At 39.0% G+C, this 25,361-nt stretch overlaps 1 protein-coding gene across 5 annotated transcripts in view; it reads right to left on the bottom strand.

Annotated features, from left to right (window-relative positions):
• MYO9A (myosin IXA) overlaps positions 1–25,361 on the bottom strand; it is a 224,388-nt gene that overhangs the window by 89,157 nt on the left and 109,870 nt on the right. For all 5 annotated transcript variants that reach the window (XM_056128796.1, XM_056128797.1, XM_056128798.1 and 2 more), the window contains exons 13-15: positions 23,593–23,734; positions 16,493–16,688; positions 12,160–12,279 (exon numbers count right to left, since the gene is read on the bottom strand). In XM_056128796.1, the coding sequence (XP_055984771.1) occupies positions 12,160–12,279; positions 16,493–16,688; positions 23,593–23,734 (458 nt within the window). The remainder of the gene's footprint in view (positions 1–12,159; positions 12,280–16,492; positions 16,689–23,592; positions 23,735–25,361) is intronic.

Genomic DNA, 25,361 nt, shown 5'->3' with positions numbered 1-25,361 from the left:
TCTGAAAACTCTAACTGGTTCAGTTTCTAATTTTCTCAACTAAATATATAAATTCTACCACTGAGAACCTTTGCTTTTTCTGGGTTACCTTTTTCTATTTTTTTTTCAACATTTTAAGAATCAAGCTTTTTTGAAAACACATCATAAGATTTTAACTGGTAAGGTAAGGTTAATAGATTTAATCACTGTCACTATCCTCCCGTTGTTCACTGATTTGCTCGAGCAGGCCCAGCAATAAGTACAACAGGCCCATTAATAAGTATAACATTGTTATACTTATTAATTACATATTTCAAATTTTCCATTTACATCTTCTTAATTTTAGCCCTTGTTAATTTTGTTTGATACAGGTTTCTGGAGCCAGGTGCTAGAGTGATAGTACAATGGTTAGGGCATTTGCCTTGTATGCAGCCGACCAGAGTTCGATCCCTGGCATCACATATGGTCCCCGAGCACCGCCAGGAGTGATTCCTGAGTGCAGAGATAGAAGTAACCCCTGAGCATTGCAGGGCATGACCCAAAAAAAAAATGAGAGAGAGAGAGAGAGCAAAAGGGAATGCCCCGCCACAGAGGTGGGGTGGGGTGGAGCGGACGAGGTGGGGGTGGTAGGAGGGATGCTGGGATCATTGGTGATAGAAAATGGGCACTGGTGGAGGGATGGGTACTTGACCACTGTATGACTGAAGTGCAAGCATGAAAGTTTTAAGTCTGTAACTGTACCTCACAGTGATTCACTAATAAAAAATTTTTTATAAAAGAATAAATGAATGAATAGATTCTGGAGCCAGAGAGAGAGCACAATGGGTACAATATTTACCTTGTATGCAGCTGACCTGTTTGATCCCTGGCACTACAAAATGTTCCCCACCCCCACCTACCGCCGAAGCCCCCAGCACTAACAGGAGTTATCTGTGTACAAAGCCAAGTGTAAGCTCTAAGGCAACTGAGTGTGTCTCAAATTACCCATCTCCCAGAAAATAATCACTCAACAGCCTTCCCCAAAAAAGATAAAGATTCTATTTGTGTTACTATTATGGTTGTCTTGAAAACACACATTCAAGATTTGTTTAAGGTTTCACTTAGAATAATATTTTAGAGACTAAGTTGTATAAGTCTCTGTGTCAACACTGTCACCTCTGAGGTAAATGTGTATTTGTAATTGTAGAATATATGGAAAGTATGTGCTTAGCTTTATTTTAAAACTGAGTTTCCAAAATAATTCTACTATTTTATATTACTAACCATGTGTAAGCATCCTCTTTGTTCCACATAATTTTTCAGTTAATACTGTCAATGTATTACATTTTAACCACCTTACAGGATGTGAATGTGACCTTGTGATTATCATTTATACTTCCCCAATGACTGATGAATCTTAATCTTTCATAAGGCTATTAACTATTCTCATAACTTCTTTGTAAATTTTGTATCTGTTAGCTGTTTTGGGATATGGCCTCCAGTGAAGTGCTCGGAGAGCCTGGGCAGCCCCCAACAATACCTGGCCAACAAGTCAGATGGTTGTTAAAGATCAAGAATGTGGTACTTATGGGCCTCACAATAGAGGGGACAACCAGAGCTACCCTGATGATGCTCAGGGGCCACAGGACCATATCTAAACCACTTTTCTTGTATCATATAAGTTCTTTTCACATTCTGTTTACAAGTTCATTATCAGCGATATTAAAAAGATCAAATAATGGTATGCCTTCTGTTTTGTTTCTTTTATTTTCTTATGCGTGAAGCAAAACAGTTTTTAGTGGAAGAAATTTAGAGGAGTAAATACATAGCACAGCGGGTAGGGCGTCTGCCTTGCACGCAGCCAACATGGCCGACCCGAGTTCGATTCCTCCGCCCCTCTCGGAGAGCCCAGCAAGCTACCAAGAGTATTCGATATGCCAGACACAGTAACAACGAAGTCTCCAATGGAGACGTTACTGGGCCCGCTCGAGCAAAATACATAGTACAGCGGAAAGGACACTTATTTTGCACTTATGTAGCTGACCCAGGTTTGACCCCTGGCATCTCATACAGTACCCCGTGAACCACCAGGAGTGATTCCAAAGTGTAGAGCCAGGAGTAACCCCTGAGTCATTGCCAGATGTGACCCAAAAAACCAAACAGAGATAAAAGGAAAGAAATTTCAAGAAGTGTGAGGGGAGAAAATGAAAAAGAGAGAGATGTGTTCAAAAGAGAACATGCACTTCTCCAGCGTGGAAAAGGTCGGAGATTTTGTTTTAGCAGCAATTTTCAGTTTAGGTGAGCTATCGTTTTTTTGTTTGTTTGTTTTTTATTTGTTTTGTTTTCATTTTCACTTTCGGGCCACATCTAGTGGTGCTCGGGAGATGCTTGCTACAGTGCTGAAAGGACCAGGTGAGGCCAGCAACTGAGTCTTTTGGGCTTTGTGCTCATTAGTCTCCCCCACCCACCCCAGTTTTTCAGCCATAACTGGCAATGTTCAGGGGTTATTCCTGACTCTGTATTCAGGAATCATTTCTGGTAGTGCACAGGGAACCGTGTGGGATGCTGGGGATCAAACTTGAGTTGGTCATGTGCAAGGCAAACACTCTACCTGCTGTACTATCCCTCTGGCCTGTGCTCATGAGTCTTTTGTGGAATCTCCCCAGCCTCAACATACGTATTTTTTAATTGATTGATAAAGGTTCTGTGATTTACAATACTGTTAATAATGGTTTCCCAAGCACATATTTCCTTCCTCCCAACATCCTCCCTTTAAAGTCCCCCCACCCACCACCACCAACAATAACTCAATTGTGTGGATCAATTCTCCAGTCGTGTCGCTTTTGGTCCTTTGTTGCTATCTTGCTATGTATCTTTAAATTCTACATATGCCCAGTCTCAATTGTTTTTTCTTTTGTATTTTATGGTCTCATATTCCATCTACAAAGTCTTTGCCTATCCCACAACTCTAGACATTTTTCCACAAATTTTCTTCAGGTTGAAATGATTTTATTTTTTGCTAAGGGCTGTTACTGTTACTTGCATCAAGTTAAACTACACATTTCAAGTTATAGCTATTCAATTATTTTAGAGCAAATAAAATAAAGCTTTCCTTAGCAAGACTGTACTTTGCCCTTACATATTATTTAAGCATCTTTGTGGAACCCAAGTAAACAAATCAATTAGGGTTGAGAAACGTCCAGACTAAAGACCACTTAAGGTTCACAAAATCATGTGGTTCTGCGTCTGACAAATGATGGGACAGACACAGATGCTTCTCACCTGCCTAAACTGCATGGCCCATGAATGACCTTATAAATATCCAAATGCCCCTGGGAAGAACAAAGTTTGGCCACCATGATTCTACATCTATTAATGTCTAGACTCTATCTATACTATAGATCTATAATTCCTTACACCTACAGAACAATGTTATGATTATTTGAGTTTTGAAATAATATAGTGTAAGTTCTCTAACTTTGTTACTTTTCAAAACTGCTTTGTTTCTTCTAGGTGTTTTATATCCCTATATAAATTTTTGTTAGCACTAGAGAATTAACAAGATTTCTGCTGTGAAAGTCATTAAGATTGACATCTCAGAAACAGAAAACTCAGGGGGTTTGGTGACGCCAGCAAGTCAATCTGTACCTGTGAGCGAGTGCATCAGCAGCCTGATGACACCATCAGACCTTCAGATACCCCAAAATTGCTACTGTGCCTTTCACCAGACCCCAAAAACTTGGGGCAAAGTTTACCCAGAAAGTAAATGGCCAAAAGTTAGGTATGTGGGAGACACACCCACAAACCACTCGGGCTCAGCTATATAATTGGAGGCATGGCCTCTCTGGTTCTGATCAAACTGATTAACGGCCATGATCCCAGAGACTCAGAAACAAATCTCGGAATCCATAGGCTTTTGGCAGAAATGCGTCCTGTTCCTGCAGTAGGTTATTGGCGCTGGGCCACTCCAGGTGGGAATAGGTTTCGTGCCTTTGCCTGTTCCCCTGGCAGCCCAGTGACCGCCATCATCCAGAGGCCACTGGACAGTCAGGTTGGGGCCTGCAGTGGCGAGACACGCGGGGCCTCACCAGATGGGGGTGGAACTGGCCCTTTCCTCCCCATCCCAACGAGACCCCGAGTCACCGCCTACAAATGGCCTCTCTGGTTCTGATCAAACTGATTAAAGGCCATGATCCCAGAGACTCAGAAACAAATCTTGAAAACCAGCAGCTTTTGGCAGAAATGCATCTGGACTGCATACAAGATGGCCGCCACCTCAGAGCTTATTGGAAAGTCAGGTATGTGCTGGCGGTGATGGGGCAACTGCAGTCTCATGGGAAGGGGGGTGGTATTGGCTCGTCCATCACGCCTTACCGTGGTCATGAGTTGCCCCCCCATGAGCAGCTTTTCGGCATGGCCATGGCTCCAGAGGCAAAGGGACTTAATCCAGAGCCTGGCAGCTTGCGGCAGAAAAGTGAATGGACCATGCATTAAACTATGGCGCCATGCCTCCCCAGGAGGGAAAGGGTGTTGCTCCCTTCAGCCTCCCCCCGCCCCGCCCCTGGCAGCAAGGTGGCTGCTGCCTCAGAGTTTATTGGAAAGCCAGGTATGAGCTGGTGGTGATGGGGCAACTGCAGTCTCATGGGAAGGGGGGCGGTACCAGCTCGTCCTTCACGCCCTACCGAGGTTACGAGTTGCCCCCCATGAGCGTCTCTCTGGCACAGCCATGGCTCCAGAGGCAAAAGAACTTAATCCAGAGCCCAGCAGCTTGCAGCAGAAAAGTGAATGGACCATGCATTAAACTACAGCACCATGCCTCCCTGGGAGGGAAAGGGTGTTGCTCCCTTCCTCCTCTCCCCCCCCCCCCCTGCCCCCAGCAGCAAGGTGGCTGCTGCCTCAGAGCTTATTGGAAAGCCAGGTATGAGCTGGCAGTGACGGGGCAACTGCAATCTCATGGGAAGGAGGGCGGTACCGGCTCATCCTTCACGCTCTACAGAGGTCAAGAGTTGCCCCCCATGAGCAGCTCTCCAGCACAGCCATAACACCAGAAGCACAGAAACCAATCTTGTAATTATCTGGCTCTTTGCAGAAATCCAAAACTGCGCGGCCACTATTGCAGCCACACGACATTATATGATTCTCATAACCAGCTATAGAAAACAAAGTATTTCACATTGCCTTTTCAGCAATTCTGATGGGGGGGGGGGGAATTCTAAACAATAATGGTGCATCTTTTGTCAAAATAATGAATGTAATCAATGTAGAGAAGAGTTAAGTAGAAATCATCTGCCTCACAGGCATTAGGAGGGGTAGGAGGGAGGTATATTAGGGTTCTTGGTGGTGAAAAATGAGTACTGGTGAAGGGAAAGGTGTTTGATCATTGTATGACCAAAACTTAAACCTGAAAGCTTTTCCCATAGTGATTCAATAAATATAAGAAAATAAATAAAATTATGAAATAAAAAAAGTAAGGTGGAGTTCATGCCCAATTCAATCAGCAAATCAGTGTCTGAATAAATAGCATATTCCTACATAAAAAAAAAAGAAAAAGAAAAAAAAAACAGAAAACTCTTTTCACTCAATTAGGTATTTTCTTTGCTCTTGTATTCACTTGTATGCAAATTAACATTTATTTTATTAAACCTATTCCTATTTCTTTATATTTTATAAGTTGGTTTATTCTCCATATTGCATATTATATTACTCCAGAACATTGTTCCTTTAAATAACTATAGAGGACAGAATGATAGTACAGTAAGTCTTGCATTCAATCCCTGGATTCAACCCAGGGCACCCCATATGATCCCACAAAACTCATCAGGAGTGATCCCGGAGAGTCAAGCAAGGAGTAAGCCACCAGGGGTGCCCCCACCCCGAAAAATCAAACTATAATCATATCAATGGATTTCTGCAGGAAGAAGAATTGAAAAGCTTAACCTTAGCTAGGTGGCTTTGCAGGGTCTCATAACACTGTATTCAAGCTATCAACCAAGGCTGCAGTCATCTCAAAACTTGAAAGTAGTGGAAGGATCTGCTTTCTAACGTTACTCATGCAATTGATGGCAGTTTCTCCCTGACTATTGTAGGTCTTACTGAAATTCTTAAAAAAGTTATCACAAATGGCTGTTTGCTTCTCCCAGGCCTGAGCACAGAACTGCTAAACCAGTTGGTCAAGCATATATCAGTGGGAGAAGTCCCTGAGACTTTCAGAACACTTACTGGAAGCCAAAAATAAATATTTTAATTTTAGGTACTTAACAGCTAGTGACTATAGCTTAAGAGAGCACAACAATTTATCTTGGGCAATGCTAGGCTATTGATTTATCAATTTCTCTGCATGAAAGGAAAAAAAAAGCAGCTTTTGGTTCCCTATGATTTGTCTACATAATTGGTCTGCTTTCTATCACTAATTTAGCTCTCCATTATTTCTTTCCTTTTGCAAATTACTTCACTTCTAAAATGCTCTTTCTGTTGCTGCTTCACTGATTTTTCTGATTATTGATTTTTTTACTGAGAATTTAAAGATAGGTTTAAAGGTGATATGGGAACAGTGGTGGAAGATCATGTGTATTTTGGTGGTGCTGAAGATACAGAACTTCATATATCAACCATGAAATTTAACAGTACCGTAGCATTACCTAAAATTTAGTTTTAAAAAATTTAAAAAGAATCTAAAGCGATCAAGTTTTTTTAATTCACTGTTTCCATTAATATTAAAAGCAAAATAGTCTCAAGCTCACCTACACCTACAGTTTTCTTTGACTCACGAGTTATTTATATCTGTTGCTTATTTTCCAAGTATTTGATTTCTCTGATATCTATGTTTTGATTTCTATTTGAAGTTCATTTTTGTCAGACAGAAAGCTTTAAATTTTCAACATTTATGTGACCGTTTACCAGATTTTCCCAGGGTGGATGATACCTCGCCCCTGGGTGGCACTGGAATGACCCAAAGGAGCAGTAATAGATTCAGGTCCAAATGGGGACTTTGGTAGATTTCCCAGAGGGCGCTGAATGATTTTTTTTTTTTCTGAAAAGGTGCAGTTGGCAATGTAAGTTCGCTGCCCTTTACTGATGCCTGAAATCTGTAATTCTAAGGCAGGCACAGCCAGGAAGGTGTATCAAACACAATCTGAGCTGTTAATCTTTGCACCTGTTCATGAAAAGCTTTGTTTTCATTCAATCCCAAGACTGGAATGTAGGCAAAAGGTATGGGTTCAAAGTCAAGCAAGATGCTTCTATTCATTTTCTCTCTCTCTCTCTCTCTCTCTCTCTCTCTCTCCCTCCCCTCCCCCCCCTTCTTCCCTTCCTTCTCCTTTCCAGGGCTCCTGACTTTGTGGAAGTAGGGCTATAGCTCACATTTCCAAGAATCCCAATTTATCTCCACTCCACTCATTTTTCCCAGCCAAATCTCAGAGAACAGTTCCTCAGGAGAGACAGTAGGTGCAACAGAAACAAAGAGGAGGACGAAGGACCACAGTACCTTTTTTTTTTTTGTCAATCTTGAGGTCACACAGTCACTTCTGCCACATTCCATTGGTTAGAATCGAGTCACTAAATACAGCGCAATGCCTTTTGAAAGGAGGAGTATCAAAGAATTTGTGGACACATTTTAAACCACCAAAACAATACCGTAATTTTTACCTCAAAATCCTATCTTTTATAAGAAATTCAGAGAAGAAAATATGTATAATCAATTAATTTATACATATTTATTAGTCCTGATTTGCATTCTTTCTGATTACTACTGAATCAGCAAACTAGAATCCACAGGTCAAATCAAACTCCTGGCTTGTTACTGTTTGCCCTGCCAGTTAAGAACGGATGTTATCTTTAAATGGTTGAGAAAAAATATCAAAAGGAAAATATATTTTGTGTCATGTAAAATTTATAAGGGATCTAAACTTTATGGTTTATTTAAATAAAACCATAACAAAATTTCACTGACACACAGCAATACTAATTCATTTCTGCACTGGTTATGGCTTCTTTAACAGCAGAACTGAACTGTACCAACAAAAAGTATATGAACTTCAATGCCTATAACCTAAAATATCACTATCTGATTTTTTGCAGAACATATGTGTCAACCCCTCAACACATCAAGTTGCCATTTAATGTTGTCATTAATGCCATATTATCTCCTGACCAAATCTTTCTCTTCTTTTCCTTTCTCCCCCCTCTCCGCCTTCCTCTTCTCTTCCTCTCTCCCTCCTCCCTTATCTCTCTCTAAATAAAAATATTTTACTTCACCAAAAAAATTAAAAACAAGTGGAAAATAATTTCCATTGCTTAAAGTTAAGGGTCTAACTTAGTAGCTTATGTAAGGCTCTAGTTTGATTCCCTACATCCCTCCACCCCCCCCCAAAATCCCATTATTACTCCTTATAGAATAACATGAGAAATCAATTTTCTCTAAAAATATTTATATTTCAACTTCTAATTTGGGGCTGGGGGACACACCTGGCAATGCTCAGGGGCAACTCCTGACAATGCTCAAGGAGACTTACAGTGCTAAAGATGAAATGTGAAGCTTCACAAAAATCCTGGGGCAAAGCATGTGCCCCAGCCCTTTTAGCTTTCTCACTTCAATTTCGCTTTGAATAATATTTTTGCTGATAACTAAACACTGCAGACAGTATACCGAATACTAGATTGCTCTGTTCTTCTGTAAGTTACTGTTTTTAATTTTAATAACTTATCTGGGCACAAACTACAAATAAAGAGTTCTATCAGAAAGATGGTTGTTTCTTTGTGCCCCCCCCCAATTTTATCTTGAATTTGGGGAGACCCCTCTCTTAGCCTCCATGTGTTTAGTAATAAGATAACATGTTTAATAATAAGCTGACAACTAATTATATCATCATTCCCCTATATGTAATGTGTCATATTTTCTTTAGCTGCTTTGAAGATTCTTTCTCTATTTTTGGAACTTAGCAGTCTGCAGACTGTGATTTTCTTTTGTATTGATCCTGCTAGAGGTCACTGGTCTCTAGCCTAGTGCTTTTAACAAAACACTGAAAGTTTCCAGCCACCGTTGTTTTTTGTTTTTTTTTTAAAAAAAATCTCTCTCTCTCTCTCTCTCTCTCTCTCTCTCTCTCTCTCTCTCTCTCTCTCTCTCTAAGGCATTATAACTAAGATATGCAAAAGAAAAAAAAGAAAGAAACCTTTTTTTTTTAATTGGGGAGTTGATTGCTCCCAAAGGTTTTCATCTTTCAAAAGGACAAAAACCTGGACCAGAGAGGAACCTGGGGTTAAATGTTTGCCCTGGGGCTAGAGTGATAGTACAGTGGGTAAGGCATTTGTCTTGCATGCAGCCAACCCGGGTTGATTCCCAGCATCCCATATGGGAAAAAAAGGTTGCCTTGCATGCATACTGCTAATACTGACTTATAAGAAGGACTGCATTTTATTCACAGGTAGGTGATATCTCAGTTCCCCAAAATGTCTTTGACTTGGCCAGGATACTGGGTTAGCAGAAGCCCATTAAAAGACATTTTGACTCTTCCTAACTTACTCAAATAAAAAATTTCTTCCCTATAGAAGATAGCCTGCTTAAGATTCTGACTTCTTCAGGATATTTCTTAAAACTCTGAAATAATTCAATTTCTTTTTTTTAGCCTAAGTGCAGAAATGACTTATTTAAGTTGAAAAGCATTATAATTCAGATTTCCACCACAAGATGTACGCACAGACTCTCATTCAGAGAAGTAGTAAACTGGCAAATCTCACTTCACTATGCTTTGCAACCGGTATTTCCTATTTGGTTTCCACTATTTTTCTGTCAATTCAACTAAATTCTTCTGTGCATATTCCTATAAGTCAGGTTTAAGAGGCAGAATCTATTTCAACTTTGTATTTTAGCCCTTAGCAAACAGTTAATTCCAGGTTGTCCTACATCCCACACTGGCTTGCCGGTCCTTAACTTTGTTCTCTGAGAATTTTAGCCAGTATAACTGTGATATTTTACCTATTGTGGTATTAAAGTGCAAAAAGCCACAAAGCTACAATTTTTACTGTCTGATTTACGTTTTAAAAAATTAACTCTTTTTTGGAGGGGAATCTTTTAATTTTTTTCTAATGCTTTCTAATACTTCATAAATAAACTTTTTCAAGACTTAATCAATATTCTCTGTAGGAGGGTTCTTTTATTTGGTTTTGAGTATGCCACACACGGCTATGCTCAGTGCTTACTTCTGGCTCCACACTGAGGGATCACTTGTGGTGGGTTCAGGTGGCCATATGGGGTGCTGGGGATTGAAATTAGCAATCGGGTCAGCCAGATACAAAGGGAAGCAGCGTACCCGCTGTATAATCTCTCTGGCCCCTACAAGAGATTTCTTTGATCTTGCCAATCATTATTACCAAAAGTTTGTAATTGCCTGTTATTTTTAAAAAAAAAAAAGCTCCCAAATTTAAGCTGGAAAATTTAGATTTCAAAATTTTTATTAGTAGAACTGTAGCAGAAAATGGGATGAACTACCAAAAATATTAAAAATACCAAAAAAATAAATATGTAAAAGAGCTCCAACTTATACAATTCAATCAACTTGTGACACCAAGCAAAAGTTCAGTTTTTTCATGCAGTCTAACATGAAATTGTTGCCTTCTTATTTCAGGCATACATACTAAGTCAGAGTGTAGTCGGGTCTGGTTGGAGTTGTCAGGCTAGGAGTTATGAAAATTAACAAAGCAAACAAAATCACTTGAATTATTTAATTAATTTAAAATCATAAAAAAGATTAAAATAATATTCCATGGATTGAAATATTTAGAAAAATAAACAGAGTAAGGACCTTTCAGAAATAATAGCAATAATTAAAAGTAACATTTAAGGACATCCTCTGTAAATTACTTACCTTTGTACTTTCTAAAATGAAAAAATATCATTAAGAATATTTTTCAAACTACTTTACACATTTTTGTACCAAAAGAGCAAAAGTAAACAAAACTGAAAAAATAATCTATAACATTTGTTTTTAGAAATTTCACACATATTTTCTATTAGTAATTAGGTAATTTCCATAAAATTTTAACCACAGAACTTTAAAACTAGACTAAATCTGTGGCAATCTGCTAAAGAGCTCAGAAATTAATATTAGTAATTTAGTTCTATTATATGCGAACTGCAGTTAGATTTTGAATGTTCAGAAGATTCTGAATTCCTTTATTCTTACTATATAGTAATAGCCAAATCACTATATTCTCACAACAGGCAAAAGAACGCATTTTCATGCAAACTAAGCATAACGAAGAAAAAGAGGAAATGGAGACCAAGGGCATCTTAAACACCAATTTTTCATCCCTAGCTTTCAAGTCACACCTGGTGGTGTTCAGAGTATGATTGCTAGGAGGCCATGCCTTCCTAGGGATTTGAACCCAGGCCTCCCACATGCAAAACATGTATCTGGCCCTTTCAGCTATCAATCTGAACCCATACCAATTTTTTTTTCAATATTCTATGATTGTCATTGTGCTTTAAACCAAAACATGAGTATCCTTTTTTCATGGTTTGTTTTTTTCCCCTTTGCTCTAAATCAGACATAGGAAAGTCTGACAGGAAGATTTCAATCAAACTAAGTGAACTTACCAACATTACACGAAAGCAACATTGCAGAATGTTGAAATTACAATACACGCAAGCATAAAAATCTGCCAGGATTAGAAAGGGGCAGAGGAAACTCTAACAGTGTTGGATGTTAATTCTCTTGGTTGCAGTGATGATTTCACAGGTGCAGTATGAAAACTTACTAAACTATATGCTTTGCATGCAGTCTATTACCTCACTTAGATCTCAATGCTTTTTAAAAAGAAAATTAGCAGGAAAAAAATTTTTTGTAGGTATTATACTATCTTCTCTTTTTTTTCTTAATCTTATTGAATCACTGTGAGATAGTTAAAAGCTCACCACTTGGTTGCTTTAAAAGCAAAACTAAAAACCATTTCAGAGTCTCAAGCTAAGTATGATTAACTCAAGGATCATAGGTAAATGTGATATCAACTCAAATAAAAGGAGTAAGTACATCGATAAGAACTAAAGCCTCGAAGGAAATGAAGTATCCTAAAATTGACTGGTCACAGATTTTGAAGGTCACACTGCCTATGCAATTTATGCCCCACCCTGGTGTAAACAGAATGCTCCTGGTTTCCATTTCCAAATGGATAGCTGATGAGACAGAGTATCAGGATTTGCAGCCTTACTGTACTTCTCTTCCTTGCACCTCTGCAGAATCTCTAAGCTTCTCTGGTGGACAGGGTGATGGAGAAAGCTAAAACTATCCGAATTTTTCAAATTTATACACGGCGCTGAATCATCATTTCCTTAGGAAGCAAAAAAAAAAAGGACGACAAAAAAAATAGAGAAAAGAAAAAGACATTATATAAGCCCAAACCAATGAAGAGACTCAAGAACAATGCTGCCAACTATCTTGAATACATGAAATACATCAATAATAGCTTAATGTAAGCAATTTTCTCAACTAACTGAGCAATTAGTATAAAAATAAGAAAAATTAAATATCCTTTTGAAGAACGAAAGCATCTTTTTCGGTACTATTATTAGTATTATAAACAATATTTATCATTCAAAATACTAAAAAAAGTTAAGAAAAATCTGCATGACTTGTTTTTTAAAGGACTAATTTTATCTGTAGCACTCCCCTCCCATTGTTCATTGATTTGCTCAAGCGGGCACCAGTAACGTCTCCATTGTAAGACTTGTCACTGTTTTTGGCATATCAAATATGCTACGGGGAGTTTGCCAGGCTCTGTCTGCCATGCAAGCAGCATACTCTCGGTAGCTTGTCGGGCTCCCCGAGAGGGACGGAGGAATCGAACCCAGGTCGGCCGCGTGCAAGGCAAACGCCCTACCAGCTGTACTATTGCTCCAGCCATTCTGAAATAAACTTAGCATATAGTTGGCAACAATGCAAAGAATACTGATGAAATCCCAAAGATACACAAAATCAATTTTTTCATAAATGCTGCAATTAACCACACTTGTAAGTATTCCAACAAGTGTGTCACTGGTGAAAGAGAAGAAAGCACCAGAGCAAGAAAACCCATTAACATATCCCTTCCCATAAATATGAAAAAGGGAGGGAGTTTTGGGAAAATCAGTTATCTCAACCCATTTCTTAGAAAAAGTGAGGGTCACTTAGCAAACTTGTAGAAAAAAGCATATGTGAAAAACTATCAAAGCCCCGTATCAGTGCTACTGAAATAGAGAGTCACAGTTGAAGGGGAGCTCTGGGTGGTCAGGACTATAAATATTAGCAATAAATGAATTTAAAGAGAATGCAGCGGGGTAGAAAGATAGCACAGGGCTTAAGGCTCCTGCTCTGCATGTTACTGACGTCTGATCCCTGGTATCATAAAGTCCCCAATTGCTGGGTACAGTCCTGGAAGCCAAGCAGCACTGTATTCTCTGACACATTAAACTCCTGGCCCAGATAGTCAGGAATTGCCAGGAGGGGCCTCCAGTCCTGCTGGAGACCACAGTACAACCCCCACTCCTCAATACTCCCCAAAATGAATACAGATTTTCCAGGTCTGAAGGAAGTGGTATGTCATGTACTCAAGACATGTCTATAGAGTTCTGACACTACATTCATGTACATCTGCTATTTAAAAAATAAAAGTGAATAATTAAAAGTTATTAGAATAAGACAAATTAAACAAAACATAAAAATAAAACTCCATTAGAGTATATTTACTACTTAATTATAAATGAGATACTATTATGAGTATTTTCAAGCAGATTATTTTAAAAGTTAAAGACAAACATTCCAAGAGGTTTGCAAAGCATCCTTCTGTGCAATTGTAATAATTCCTTCAACTGAATTTTTTGCAGATAATGGGCTTCAAATTTAACCAAGATAGAATCTTATAACACCAGATAACAATATATGCAGAAATAAAAGGAATTAAGACAACAGATTTGAAATACTTTCTTACCCAAAAAAAGATAAAAATACTATCTAATTTATCAACATAGAAAATCCAAAATTACAAATATTTCAAAAAGTTGCAATCATTAACAAGTAACCCAACACTTCTTACTCAAAAAATAATTCAGAAAAAAGTATTCTTTTTGCATTGTTATCAATAACCCCACCTCACTCCCTGCTTAGCAGACTGCCTGAAGACAAAAGTGCCTAGATATCAAACTAGACTGCACCTGGTTGGCTGGAGACAACCAATTATGAGGGGTAATTATTTTTGTTTCGTTGTTTTCTGCTAGACACCTAGGTGTACTCAAGATTTTGTCTAGGATTTTGCTGAGAAATTTTCTTGAAGGACATTAGTTTCTGGCTTTCATTTCTATGGAATCAGTCATATTTAGTATCCAGGTAATAGTGACCTCATCAGTGAATGAATTCAATGCTCTTGGCTTTGCTTTGGATAAAGGATTTTGTTGTTAGCAATCTGATCTCTTTCCTTACAACAGACGTTTCAAATTTTTGTTTCTTCTGGAGTATAGGTTGTCTACAGCTTTCTTGGAATATTTTTCAACTAGTTTTATTTCTTTAGTTTTTAGTAGCGTAAACTTACAATACTACTTATCTTTTTAAAAATAAAATTCAGGAGTATCTCTTCAAATATGTAACCACACCATATGTGCCACCAAACCAATAATTCTCCACAAAAAAAATCACTGGAAACACTCTATCTACCGCTTTTTTTGTTTCCAAAAAATAAATTCTCCTTATTATAAAAATTAGTTTATACTCATTATAATCTAAAACCCACAAATTAATATAAATTTCCCCCTTATTTAAATAATAAAAATCTCCCAAATGTATTGATTCACTTGAAATATCAAAACTGAATTCAAAGTTTTACTGTTAGTACACATGCCAAAAAGCTATGTACACGTGGGAGTTCTGAAAGCTTAACTGTGTCCTACAGCACTTTTTTCTCCTGTGTAGAAATATTTAAATAGAAAATTGTCCCTATGCAAAAATGGTCTACCTATGGCTAGATCTCTACAAGATCAACTTACAGTTACTCACAAAGAAAGAGAAAATGGAGTGGGAAAATTGGAATCAAAAGAAACAATGTGGGGCTGGAGCAATAGCACTGATGGTAGAGCATTTGCCTTGCATGCGGCTGACCCGGGTTCGATTCCCAGCATCCCATAAGGTCTCCTGGGCACCGCCAGGAGTAATTCCTGAGTGCAGAGTCAGGAGTAACCCCTGTGCATAGCTGGGTGTGACCCAAAAAGCAAAAACTAAAACGAAAGAAACAACGTGCAGGAGGAAAACTGGGTACGTGGGTGGAAGATGTACTGTGATGAAGGGATGGGTGTTGGAACACTGTATGACTGAAACAAGAAAAACTCTGTAACTGTGTATCTTAGGTGATTCAATGAAAAGGGGTCAGGGGAAAGAAACAAATGTATGGTGGAGCTGGAGAGATAGTACAGCTAATAGGGTACTTGCCTTTCACCCAGCCAATCTAGCATACCTGGCATCCCATCTGGTCCCCCAGAGCACTGCTCCTAATTGCACAGCTAGGAGTAACTCCAGAGCATCGCCAAGTATGCCCTCCACCCCCCCAAAAAAAAGAATAAACGTATGATAAAAACAGAAATGGAATTTCAATGAAAAACAAGGCAGTATATATTTCTGATGAATTTCAAGAGGATTTAGCAAAGAAAACATAAAGGTGGAGAAAAAAAGTTCATTACCATTTATCAAGGAAATGCAAAATAAAATGACAATGAGACAACACCTCACAACTATGATCATAGCCAGTACCTAAAAGACCAACAAGTGCTGGTGGAGTGTGAAGAAAAAGGAACCCTCACACATTATTGGAGGGAATGTAAATTGATTCAGCCCCCACTGACTGAAAATAGTGTGGAGATTTTGCCGAATTCTAAAAACAGACCTACCACCTTATCCGAAATTCCACTTTTATCTATCCAAAGAAAACAATAATACTCATTTGAAAACATTTACATCCATAGTCACTGCCATTCTACTTACAACAATCAAAATACAGGAAAAATCTGGTGGTGGTTGAAGGTCACCGTTAGCAATTCTCAGCCCAATGTGCACGCCCAGTGGTTCAGTGTTAGGGCCTAGTGATATGGTGCTGCTCAGGCCCAGGGACTCCAGAACCCATCAGATCCACCTGGGAAATGCTCAGGTGTTTGCAGGTCTCTAATATGACAGGGACTAAACTTAGACCCTCACACGTGTAATCTGAGTTATCTGAGTTATCTCCTGCTTCCCATTCCTAAAATTCATAGTAAAGTCTTACTAATACTATATACCAGATGTTTTATATTCATTATTCCTATATGCATTTATTAATAAAAATGTACTAGTACAAATACTATACATCTTCTTGTCAATCAGTTAAATTTAGGTTGTAAACTGAACTGAATTTGCTTAATTTGTACACGTAGAACATGACATTGATACATGATAAGAAAACAATAAAACTGTTTCTACTCCTTGTGGGAAACAAAAAGGCAAAAAGCTACAAGACGAAGCATGACAGAATACTAATATCTAGTGCTTACCAGTTTTTCTCTGTATGTGTCTTTTCCCAGCATCTCGGAAAGCAATCACGGCTCTGAAAAAAGCTCGAAGAACTGCCCATCGGAAAACAGCTACAGGATCAATTCCAATCATCCCACAGATAAATGCGCTCTTGCTACTTCTCAGAAGAGCTACAATATCTGGACGCATATGATCTGTATTTTTTTCTCGAAAATCCTACATAAAAAAGTATCATTATGTTTGAAAATCTGTCAAACCAAGGGGATAATAGGTGACATGTTTAAATAATTGAAGAACTACAGAAATGATATCTTAGGGGAAAAAATGACAAAAGTGGTATCTTAACTAATGTACTATCCAGTCCTAAATCAATTGTTGTCGCTAACACATTTAAATTAGAATAAATATCCACAGTTTTACTGTTAAACATTGGACAGGGAAAGGTTCTCTGAAGGGGTATCACATGGAATGACAAGAGAACTAAGTAATATAAAGGAGTTAGACATGAGGATCACAAACAATACTGCAAGCTAAGGTACTAACTAAAGGTGGTGATAAGTAGAACAGTCAGCAGAGCAGTAAGATCAGGATCTGAATATGTTTTTGTTCGGGAATTACACTCAGTAGTGTTCAGTACTTATGATGTCTGACTCTATACTCAGGGATCATTTTCACTTTTCAACTATTCTTTTTCTAATATATACATCTAGTTAGAAAGCACTGCTTTAAATGTATCTGCAAATTTTGATACTGCTGTATTTTCATGAACATTCACGTTTGAGTATTACGTTTTAACTGAGCAAGCGTGGTTTGGGATGCGGGGGGGGGGGGGCGGGGAGTTGGGGGGTCCTGGAGGTGGGTATGGGTGTGGGCTCTCCAACAGTGCTAAGGGCCACCAAGGCTATATGTTCCTAGGAACAGAACCCAGGGACCTGTGTATGCCACACACACTCTAGCCCTTTGAGCAATTTCTCACCTTAGTCCCTTAACTGCATTGTTTTTTTTTTTAATTATGAATTATTTTGAAGAAATCTGCTAATTTCCAGATACCCAGGGCTAGTCATGCTGTACCAGTATATCACTCACTTAGTGATTTAATTTTTCAATTTATAATTATTTGTGCTTGCTTACTATACTGACATATATATGTATGTAAGTATATATGTATATACATATGCAACACCTATATGATGACAATATTAGTATAATTCTACATTTGCTCACTTTTTGGTCTATATGTATTTAAGTCATTAGGTACATGTAATTTTTGTGAACATTTCTTCCAGTTAAACATGTATTCTTCATTGTTATGTGTCCATTTAGCTCAAAAAAAAAAAATCTTGCCTTGAAGTCTAGTCAGATAATGCAATTAAGTCAGCTGTCTTTTATAGTCAGGATTTACATGGTATATCTTTCCCACCTTCTTTTACTTTCATTCTATTGATAACAAGGATTAGTATTCACAAAAACAAATAATGACTCCATTTCTCTAAAATTTATCACCAAAAAAAAAAAAAAAAAAAAAAAAAAAACACCTAAGAATAACTAAAACTTAGGATAGTGGTGACCTCTAGTGGGGAAGATTTAGCTAAGGAGGAAATGAAAGAATCCTAACACCAGATTTTGTACATTATGCATACATCTATCATGTGATTTATACAGCCCAAGAATTTGCTTCCAATTTAAACTGTACTATTTTAAAGTGCTGATGTAATATAAACAGTGTAAGTTTATCATGCACAAGTGATGATTTGTCATATTTACATATTTCAATATTACCACCTTAGAATTACCTTTCACAGACCACTTGATTATCATTTCTTTTGTGGTGAGAACATTTAAGATGTAGGCTCTAGTAACTTTGAGGGATAGATGACTATGATCCTAAAATTGGCTTTTAGCCCCAGAAGTTACTCTTTGTCCAGATGCAAGTGTCTATCCTTTAGGTAACATCTCAAATTCTCTATTCTTCAATCCCAGGTAAGTGTAAGTTTTGTTACTGAGGGAGAACATACTGGGACCCCAGAGATCAAACCCGGGTCAGAGGCGTGCAAGACAAACACCCTACCTACTGTACTATCACTCCAGCTCCAAGTCTTGTTATTCTTTTTCTTTTTTTATGGTTACATTTGTTTATTTTATTTTAATCAGTGAAACACCATGAGGTACAATTGTAGACTTACAAAGTTTCGTGCTTAGGTTTCTGTCATACAATGAACGAGTATCTATCCCTCCACCAGTGCCCATTCACCACCATCAATGATCCCAGTAGCCCTCCCACCCCCACGTCCCGTCCCCCCACCCCACCCCGCCTCTGTGTGGCAGGGCATTCCCTTTTGCTCACTCTTTCCTTTAGGGTGTCATAGTTTGCAATAGAGGTATTGAGTGGCTATCATGTTCAGTCTATAGTCTACATTCAGCACGCATCTCGCATCCTGAGTGATTCCTCCAAACATCCTTTACTTGGTGTTCCCTTCTCTATCTGAGCTGCCTCATCTCACACCACAGAGACTGGACCACATCAAAAAGAACAAAAGCAACCAGTGCTGGCGCGGATGTGGGGAGAAAGGGACTCTCCTTCACTGCTGGTGGGAATGCCGACTGGTTCAGTCCTTTTGGAAAATAGTGTGGATGATTCTCAAAAAATTAGAAATTGAGCTCCCATTTGACCCAGCAATACCACTCCTGGGAATATATCCCGGAGAGGCAAAAAAGTACAGTCTGCATTTCTATGTTCATTGCTGCACTATTCACAATAGCCAAAATTTGGAAAAAACTTGAATGCCCGAGAACAGATGACTGGTTAAAGAAACTTTGGTACCTCTACACAATGGAATATTAGGCAGCTGTTAGAAAAGATGAAGTCATGAAATTTACATACAAGTGGTTCTACATGGAAAGTATCATGCTAAGCCAGAAAGAGAGGGACAGACATAGAAAGACTGCATTCATCTGAGGAATATAAAGTAATAGAATGGGAATCAAACACCCAAGAATAGTTGAGATAAGGACCAGGAGGTCTGCTCCATGGCTTGGAAGCCGAACTCTTGTTATTCTTAAAGTTTGTTTTAAAAGTGCTCTTTCGTGTCTTTCATTTCAGAATCTAAACCTTAACCACTTGATCTACAAAGAAATCTCTAACTCAATAAAGAACTCATCTCATCAGTAAGATCTATAGATTATACCTCTAAAATACATCTCATAACCATGTAAATGTCCTACATCTTTGTAGACGCTCAATTTAACTTTTTACCTCTGCTATTTGAAAATACTATCTGAATGATCTCCTAGCTTCTACACTCTTATTTGGCTATTCCTTCTTTACAAAGTAAGTAAAAGCACTGTCACTGTCCTCCTGTTGTTCATAGATTTGCTCGAACGAGAACCAGTAATGTCTTCATTGTGAGACTTGTTACTTGTTTTGGCATATTGAATACACCATGGGGAGCTTGCCAGGCTTTGACATGTGGGCAGAATACACTCGGTAGCTTGCCAGGCTCTCCAAGAGGGGCAGAGGAATCTAACCCAGGTTGGCCGCGTCCAAGGCAAACGCCCTACCCGCTATGCTATCGCTCTGGCCCAAGTAAACATCACATTTAAAATCTTTTCATGGTTCTCCTTCTCTTTAATATCTTCAATTACAACCAAACTCCCTTAACTTTATTTAGAAGGATTGAAGAAATAATTGTCTCCATTCATTTCATGCCACTTGCTCCATAACCCATAACTCGATTATAATTACTGCTATAATCTAGTAACACTGTCCTGTTCTCAATTATTTCATTATACACTTTCCATGCCATGAACTGGAACAGTAGTTATCAAATGGCCCACAGACTGGTCTATCAACTCACTTTCCTCATTAAGGTGACACTTCAGGGTCAGTTTTCAAAATTTATGTTTTTCAGAGAGCTAATCTTCAATCTACACAGTGAATATTCATTATTTCACCGTTTTCTCTCACAGAATACTTCATTTTTACATAGCATACAGCTCCATTTATCTATTTATATGGACATGTATGTATCCATGATCCATGCTCTCTCTTTCTCTCTCTCTCTCTCTCTCTCTCTCTCTCACACACACACACACACACACACACACACACACATACACACAATCACACATAATCACATACTGGGAACCCGTCTTAAATGCTGGCTTAAACAGCAAGTGTTTGAAGACTAATGGGTTCACCAGTCATAAATAAGAACTGGACAAAATTATGACCGTTTCTTTCTACAAAAATTAAGTTTTTGGGGCTATGGTGCCACCAGTAGGTCAACCTGTACCTGTGAGGCAAGTGCATCAGCAGCCTGATGGTGCCTTCAAACTTCCAGATACCCCAAAATTGCTGCTGTGCCTTTGGCAGACCCCAACAACTTGGGGTCAAGTTTACCAAGAAATTAAACGGCCAAAAGTTAGGTATGCGGGATACACACGCACAAGCCACCTGTGGCTCAGCTATATAAGCTCATTTATTGGCCTTTTTTCAGAGATCCATAAATTGCAAAAGAGATCAAAAGATGCAGTTGGGGCCTGTAGCGTGGAGGTAGGTGGGAACCTGTGACTGAGAGCTCCAGGCCCATTTGGATTGGGACTGGGCCTCCTCCCCCCAGGTCCCCAGTTTTCCAGTAGCTTGACAGTAATCTCATCAACCACCAAGACCCAGGGACTATAAACTAAAACTCCTGGAAGAGAGCGCCACAGAATGTCCTGACCCAGTGCCAGGCTCTCTTCACTGGGGCACCTAAGAGGGGGGGGATTGAGTTTCTCTCCTCACTCCATGCAGAAGCCCAACAGCTGAAAACCACCAGAATCTAACCACCGCCATGCCAAAGGCCACTCTCCACACACTCAGAAGAGCCTCACCCAAGAGGGGACAAGTCTCAGCCAAAATGGGATGAACCTCACCAGAGAGCAGACTGGAAGGAAAACCCAGGTATGAGGGTACCTGTGACTGAGATCTCCAAGTCCGCTCAGACCAGGACTGGGCCTCCTCCTTCCAGGTCCCCAGTTTTCCAGTAGCTTGGAAGTCATACCCACAAACTGCTCCCAGCACCATGCAATCTCATCAATGGACAAAACCCTGAGACTATAAACTAAAGCCCCCAGAAAAGAACGACACAGAATTTCCTGGACATTATATTCTATTCATAAGAAGCAATACAAAACAAATCTTCTAGCATTGCCTTTTTGGCAGTTTTGAATGGTGGTGAGACTGATGTTGAAATATTGAATGTAACCAAAGTAGAGAGAGAGTATGGGAGAGTATGTCAGCTACACAGGCAGGGGAAGCATTGGAATGGGGATGGGAGGGGAGGGAATACTGGGGATTTTGGTGGTAGAAAATGTGCACTGATGAAGGTATGGGTGTCTGATGATTAAGTGACTGAAGGTCAAACATGAAAGCTTTGTGGGGTTTTTTGTTTGTTTGTTTGTTTTTAAAAAGCCACCACCTTTTTTTTCTCTCTCTCTTTCTGGGTCACACCCAACGATGCTCAGGGGTTACTCCTGGCTCTGCATTCAGGAATCACTCCTGGGGGTGCTCAGGGAGCCATATGGGATGCTGGGAATTGAATCCGGGTTGATCACATGCAAGGCAAACACCCTACCCACTGAGCTATCACTCCAGTCCCATCAAACATAAAAGCTTTGTAACAGTATCTCACGGTGAATCAAAAAAGGGGTGGGGGGAATAATAATAAAATAACAAAATAAAATTAACATTCAGAATAGAACAAAAAAAAGTAACATGGAGTTCATGCCCAATTCAATCAGCTTAATCAATGGCTGAATAAATAGCAGTACTCCTACATTATAAGAAAAAAAATAAGTTTCAATACATTAATTAAGAAGGGGAACTCGAACTATTTACAATAGTCAGAATCTGGAAAAAAACCCAAGTGCCTGAGAACAGATAACTGGTTAAAGAAACTCTGGTATATCTACACAATGGAATTCTATGCAGCTTAGAAAAGATGAAATCATGAAATTTGCATATAAGTGGATCAACCTGGAGAGTACCATGCTAAGTGAAATGAATCAGAAAGAGCGGGACAGACACAGAATGCCTGCACCCATTTGTAGAATATAAAGTAACATAATAGGAGAATAACACCCCAGGATAGTAGAGTAGAAATAAGGGCCAGGAGAATCACCCCATGGCTTGGAAGCCAATCTCATGTGCTGGGGGAAAAGGAAAGTGGGATGGTGAAGAGACCACTAAGTAAATGATGGCTGGAGGGATTGCTCGGGATGGCAGACGCATGCTCAATGTGGACTATGGACCAACCATGATGGCTGCTTTGTGCCTATATTGCAAACCATAACACCCAAAAGGAGAGAGAGAGTAAGAGGTAATGTGTCTGCCACAGAGGCAGGGTATGGGAAGGGGTGGAGGTGGTGGGAAGGACACTGGGAACATTGGTGGTGGGGAATGGGCAGTGGTGGAAGGATGGGTACTCGAACAATGTTTGATTGAAATGTAATCACGAAAATTTGTAAGTCTGTAACTGTATTTCATGGTGAGTCATTAAAATAAAAAAATAAAAACAAAAACAAAAGAAGGGGAGCTCGGGGCTAGAGCAATAGTACAGCAGGTAGGGCATTTGCCTTGCAAGCGGCCAACCTGAGTTAGATTCCCAGCACCACATAGGGTCCCCTGAGCACCGCCAGGAGTAATTCCTGAGTGCAAAGCCAGGAGTTACCCATCAATCGCCAGGTGTGACTCAAAAAGAAAGAAAAAAGAGAAGTGGTGAAGCTCACAAACACCAATGGTGCATGAAAACACAAACCTTCTACAGGGATCTCAGAATATAGAGAAGACAAAGAAGCCAAATGAGATGAACTAATGAGTTTCATATATAGATATTACTATTAATTCTTTTATATTTAAAACAATTATTAGGTTAAACTTCCACCTTCAAATTTATCTTCAGGAGGAATGCAACAAAAACACCTATCAAGGTAGTAATAGATTGAAAAAAATTTAATTTTATAAAATGTTCCCAAATGTCTGAGTTTCCACAACTACATAAAGGCTAACATGATGGGGACAGTCAAGGAGTGAAAAACATGCCCTCTGCCGAAATATATATTCAATGAAAAATTTACTGACCTTTACCCCATATTTAACTTTCCCAGCATAATGCTTTATGATGAAAGCAGGCTCCATAACAGCTGGAAACTCAATGTAAGAATTGTCTTCATGTTGATGCTTAAACTTGTCTAGCAATGTTTGATTTGTAGCCTGTGGAAAGCTGAATTAAAAACAAAAACATAGTAAGAGAAATGCAGCAATTAATACAGACTTTAAAACATTATAATCACAATGACATCTTACATATTAAGCAATCTTCCATACTTTTAACATATTGTGTGGTGTGATTCTCATAACTAAAGTAATATAAGGATTAATATTTCTATTTTATAAATGAGAGATCAAAAATTGTCATTTGCTTGGGGTAGAGGATGTGGCACAGTAGTGGAGTTCACGTCTCTCAAGTGGGGCCTTTTCCAACAACATAAAAAACAAAAATCAAACAAAAATATGTAAGGGCTAGGGGGAGATCTGACTTTTGTGTGGCAAAGTGAATGCCCTGCTTAAAAGTTGTGATTTTCCCAGACATACATTTTGAAGTAGTATAACTAAGAAATTAACTCAAGCTTTTATATATTTAGGTTAGGCTGCATTATGTTAAACTACTATAAAAACCACAGGATGATTATAACTGAATCACAGTTGTCTGAGATCAAAAATTTTCAAAAAAGGGCAAATGACCTCAACGCGATAGTAACTCTTTGCTTTTCTATTTCTTTATATACAAGCAATAATTTTCTTCTCACGAGGGCAGGGAGAGGGACAGTCAAGGGCCATAGGACCCAGCATCCTTCCCAAGCTGGCAGTGCTGATGTCCACAAGGTCCACGCAGGCAGGAGCCCTCAGCCTATTATACCCGGACCAGCGGCCCCGAGCACGTGGTCAGCGGCCCCCAGGACCCATATTCTAGTCCACCTCTGTAGATGAGGTCATGAAGAACGCAGGGAACTGTCTGTCTGCCAGTGCCGGAATCTAGTATAACTTCTGGTTACCCAAAACTTAACCACACTCATACTGAAGATTGGTTTCAGGGTACCAATGCCGCTCCCACTCCCACCCCCAAGAATGTTCAAAGTCCTTTAAGGTAAGCTTTCTGATTGGCAGTTTCACATCCCAATATATAGATGCCAAATCTGTGTTGAATCTATGTGAAATCTGCAAACAGAAAGTTTCCAAGTAATAATGGACCCATCTAGTGGACCCAGGATGCCGATAGGTCAACAGCACAACCTTTACCATTTCAAACAGAAAAGGACAGCAACAATCTCTAAATAATAGGTTAAATGATTCTAATTTTACCTTGTTTTACATTACTAAAACAAACTATTACAGTAAATTTTCCTACAATCATACCAGAGTAACTTTGCCTCTCCTACCCAAAAATTGATGAACTCAAGCACCTAACCCTAATCTTTGTCAATTTATGGCAGAGTATAAATTCTACCATATCACAGAACACTCACCTCATTTTCACTAGGTAACCTTCAACAGGATATACATAACTGTCACTAGGTAACATTTTCACCTTCTAATCCTGAGTAATCAAAAGATTAGTGATTTATTTTCTCTTCCTTAGAAGTGGAGAAAGATGTTTACAAAGGAAGGAAAGCAGTCATGATAACAGGTTTTTATTACTAACAGGAAAAGATGGGGGAGGGGGATCCCTCCACAGTTTAACAAACTCAACAAACATTAAAAGGACAGTAGGTAATGAAACATGATTACTCATTTCAAAACTCTTAATTTAGTATTCCCCAAAAGCTATTCTGCGGTAGTCTTAGATTTCT

The sequence above is a fragment of the Sorex fumeus genome, unplaced genomic scaffold (assembly GCF_029834395.1).
Source record: "Sorex fumeus unplaced genomic scaffold, SorFum_2.1 ptg000067l, whole genome shotgun sequence".
Lineage (NCBI taxonomy): Eukaryota > Metazoa > Chordata > Mammalia > Eulipotyphla > Soricidae > Sorex > Sorex fumeus.
The sequence above is the reverse complement of the archived record's forward strand: the minus strand, read 5'-3'. Positions and strand labels throughout refer to the sequence as shown.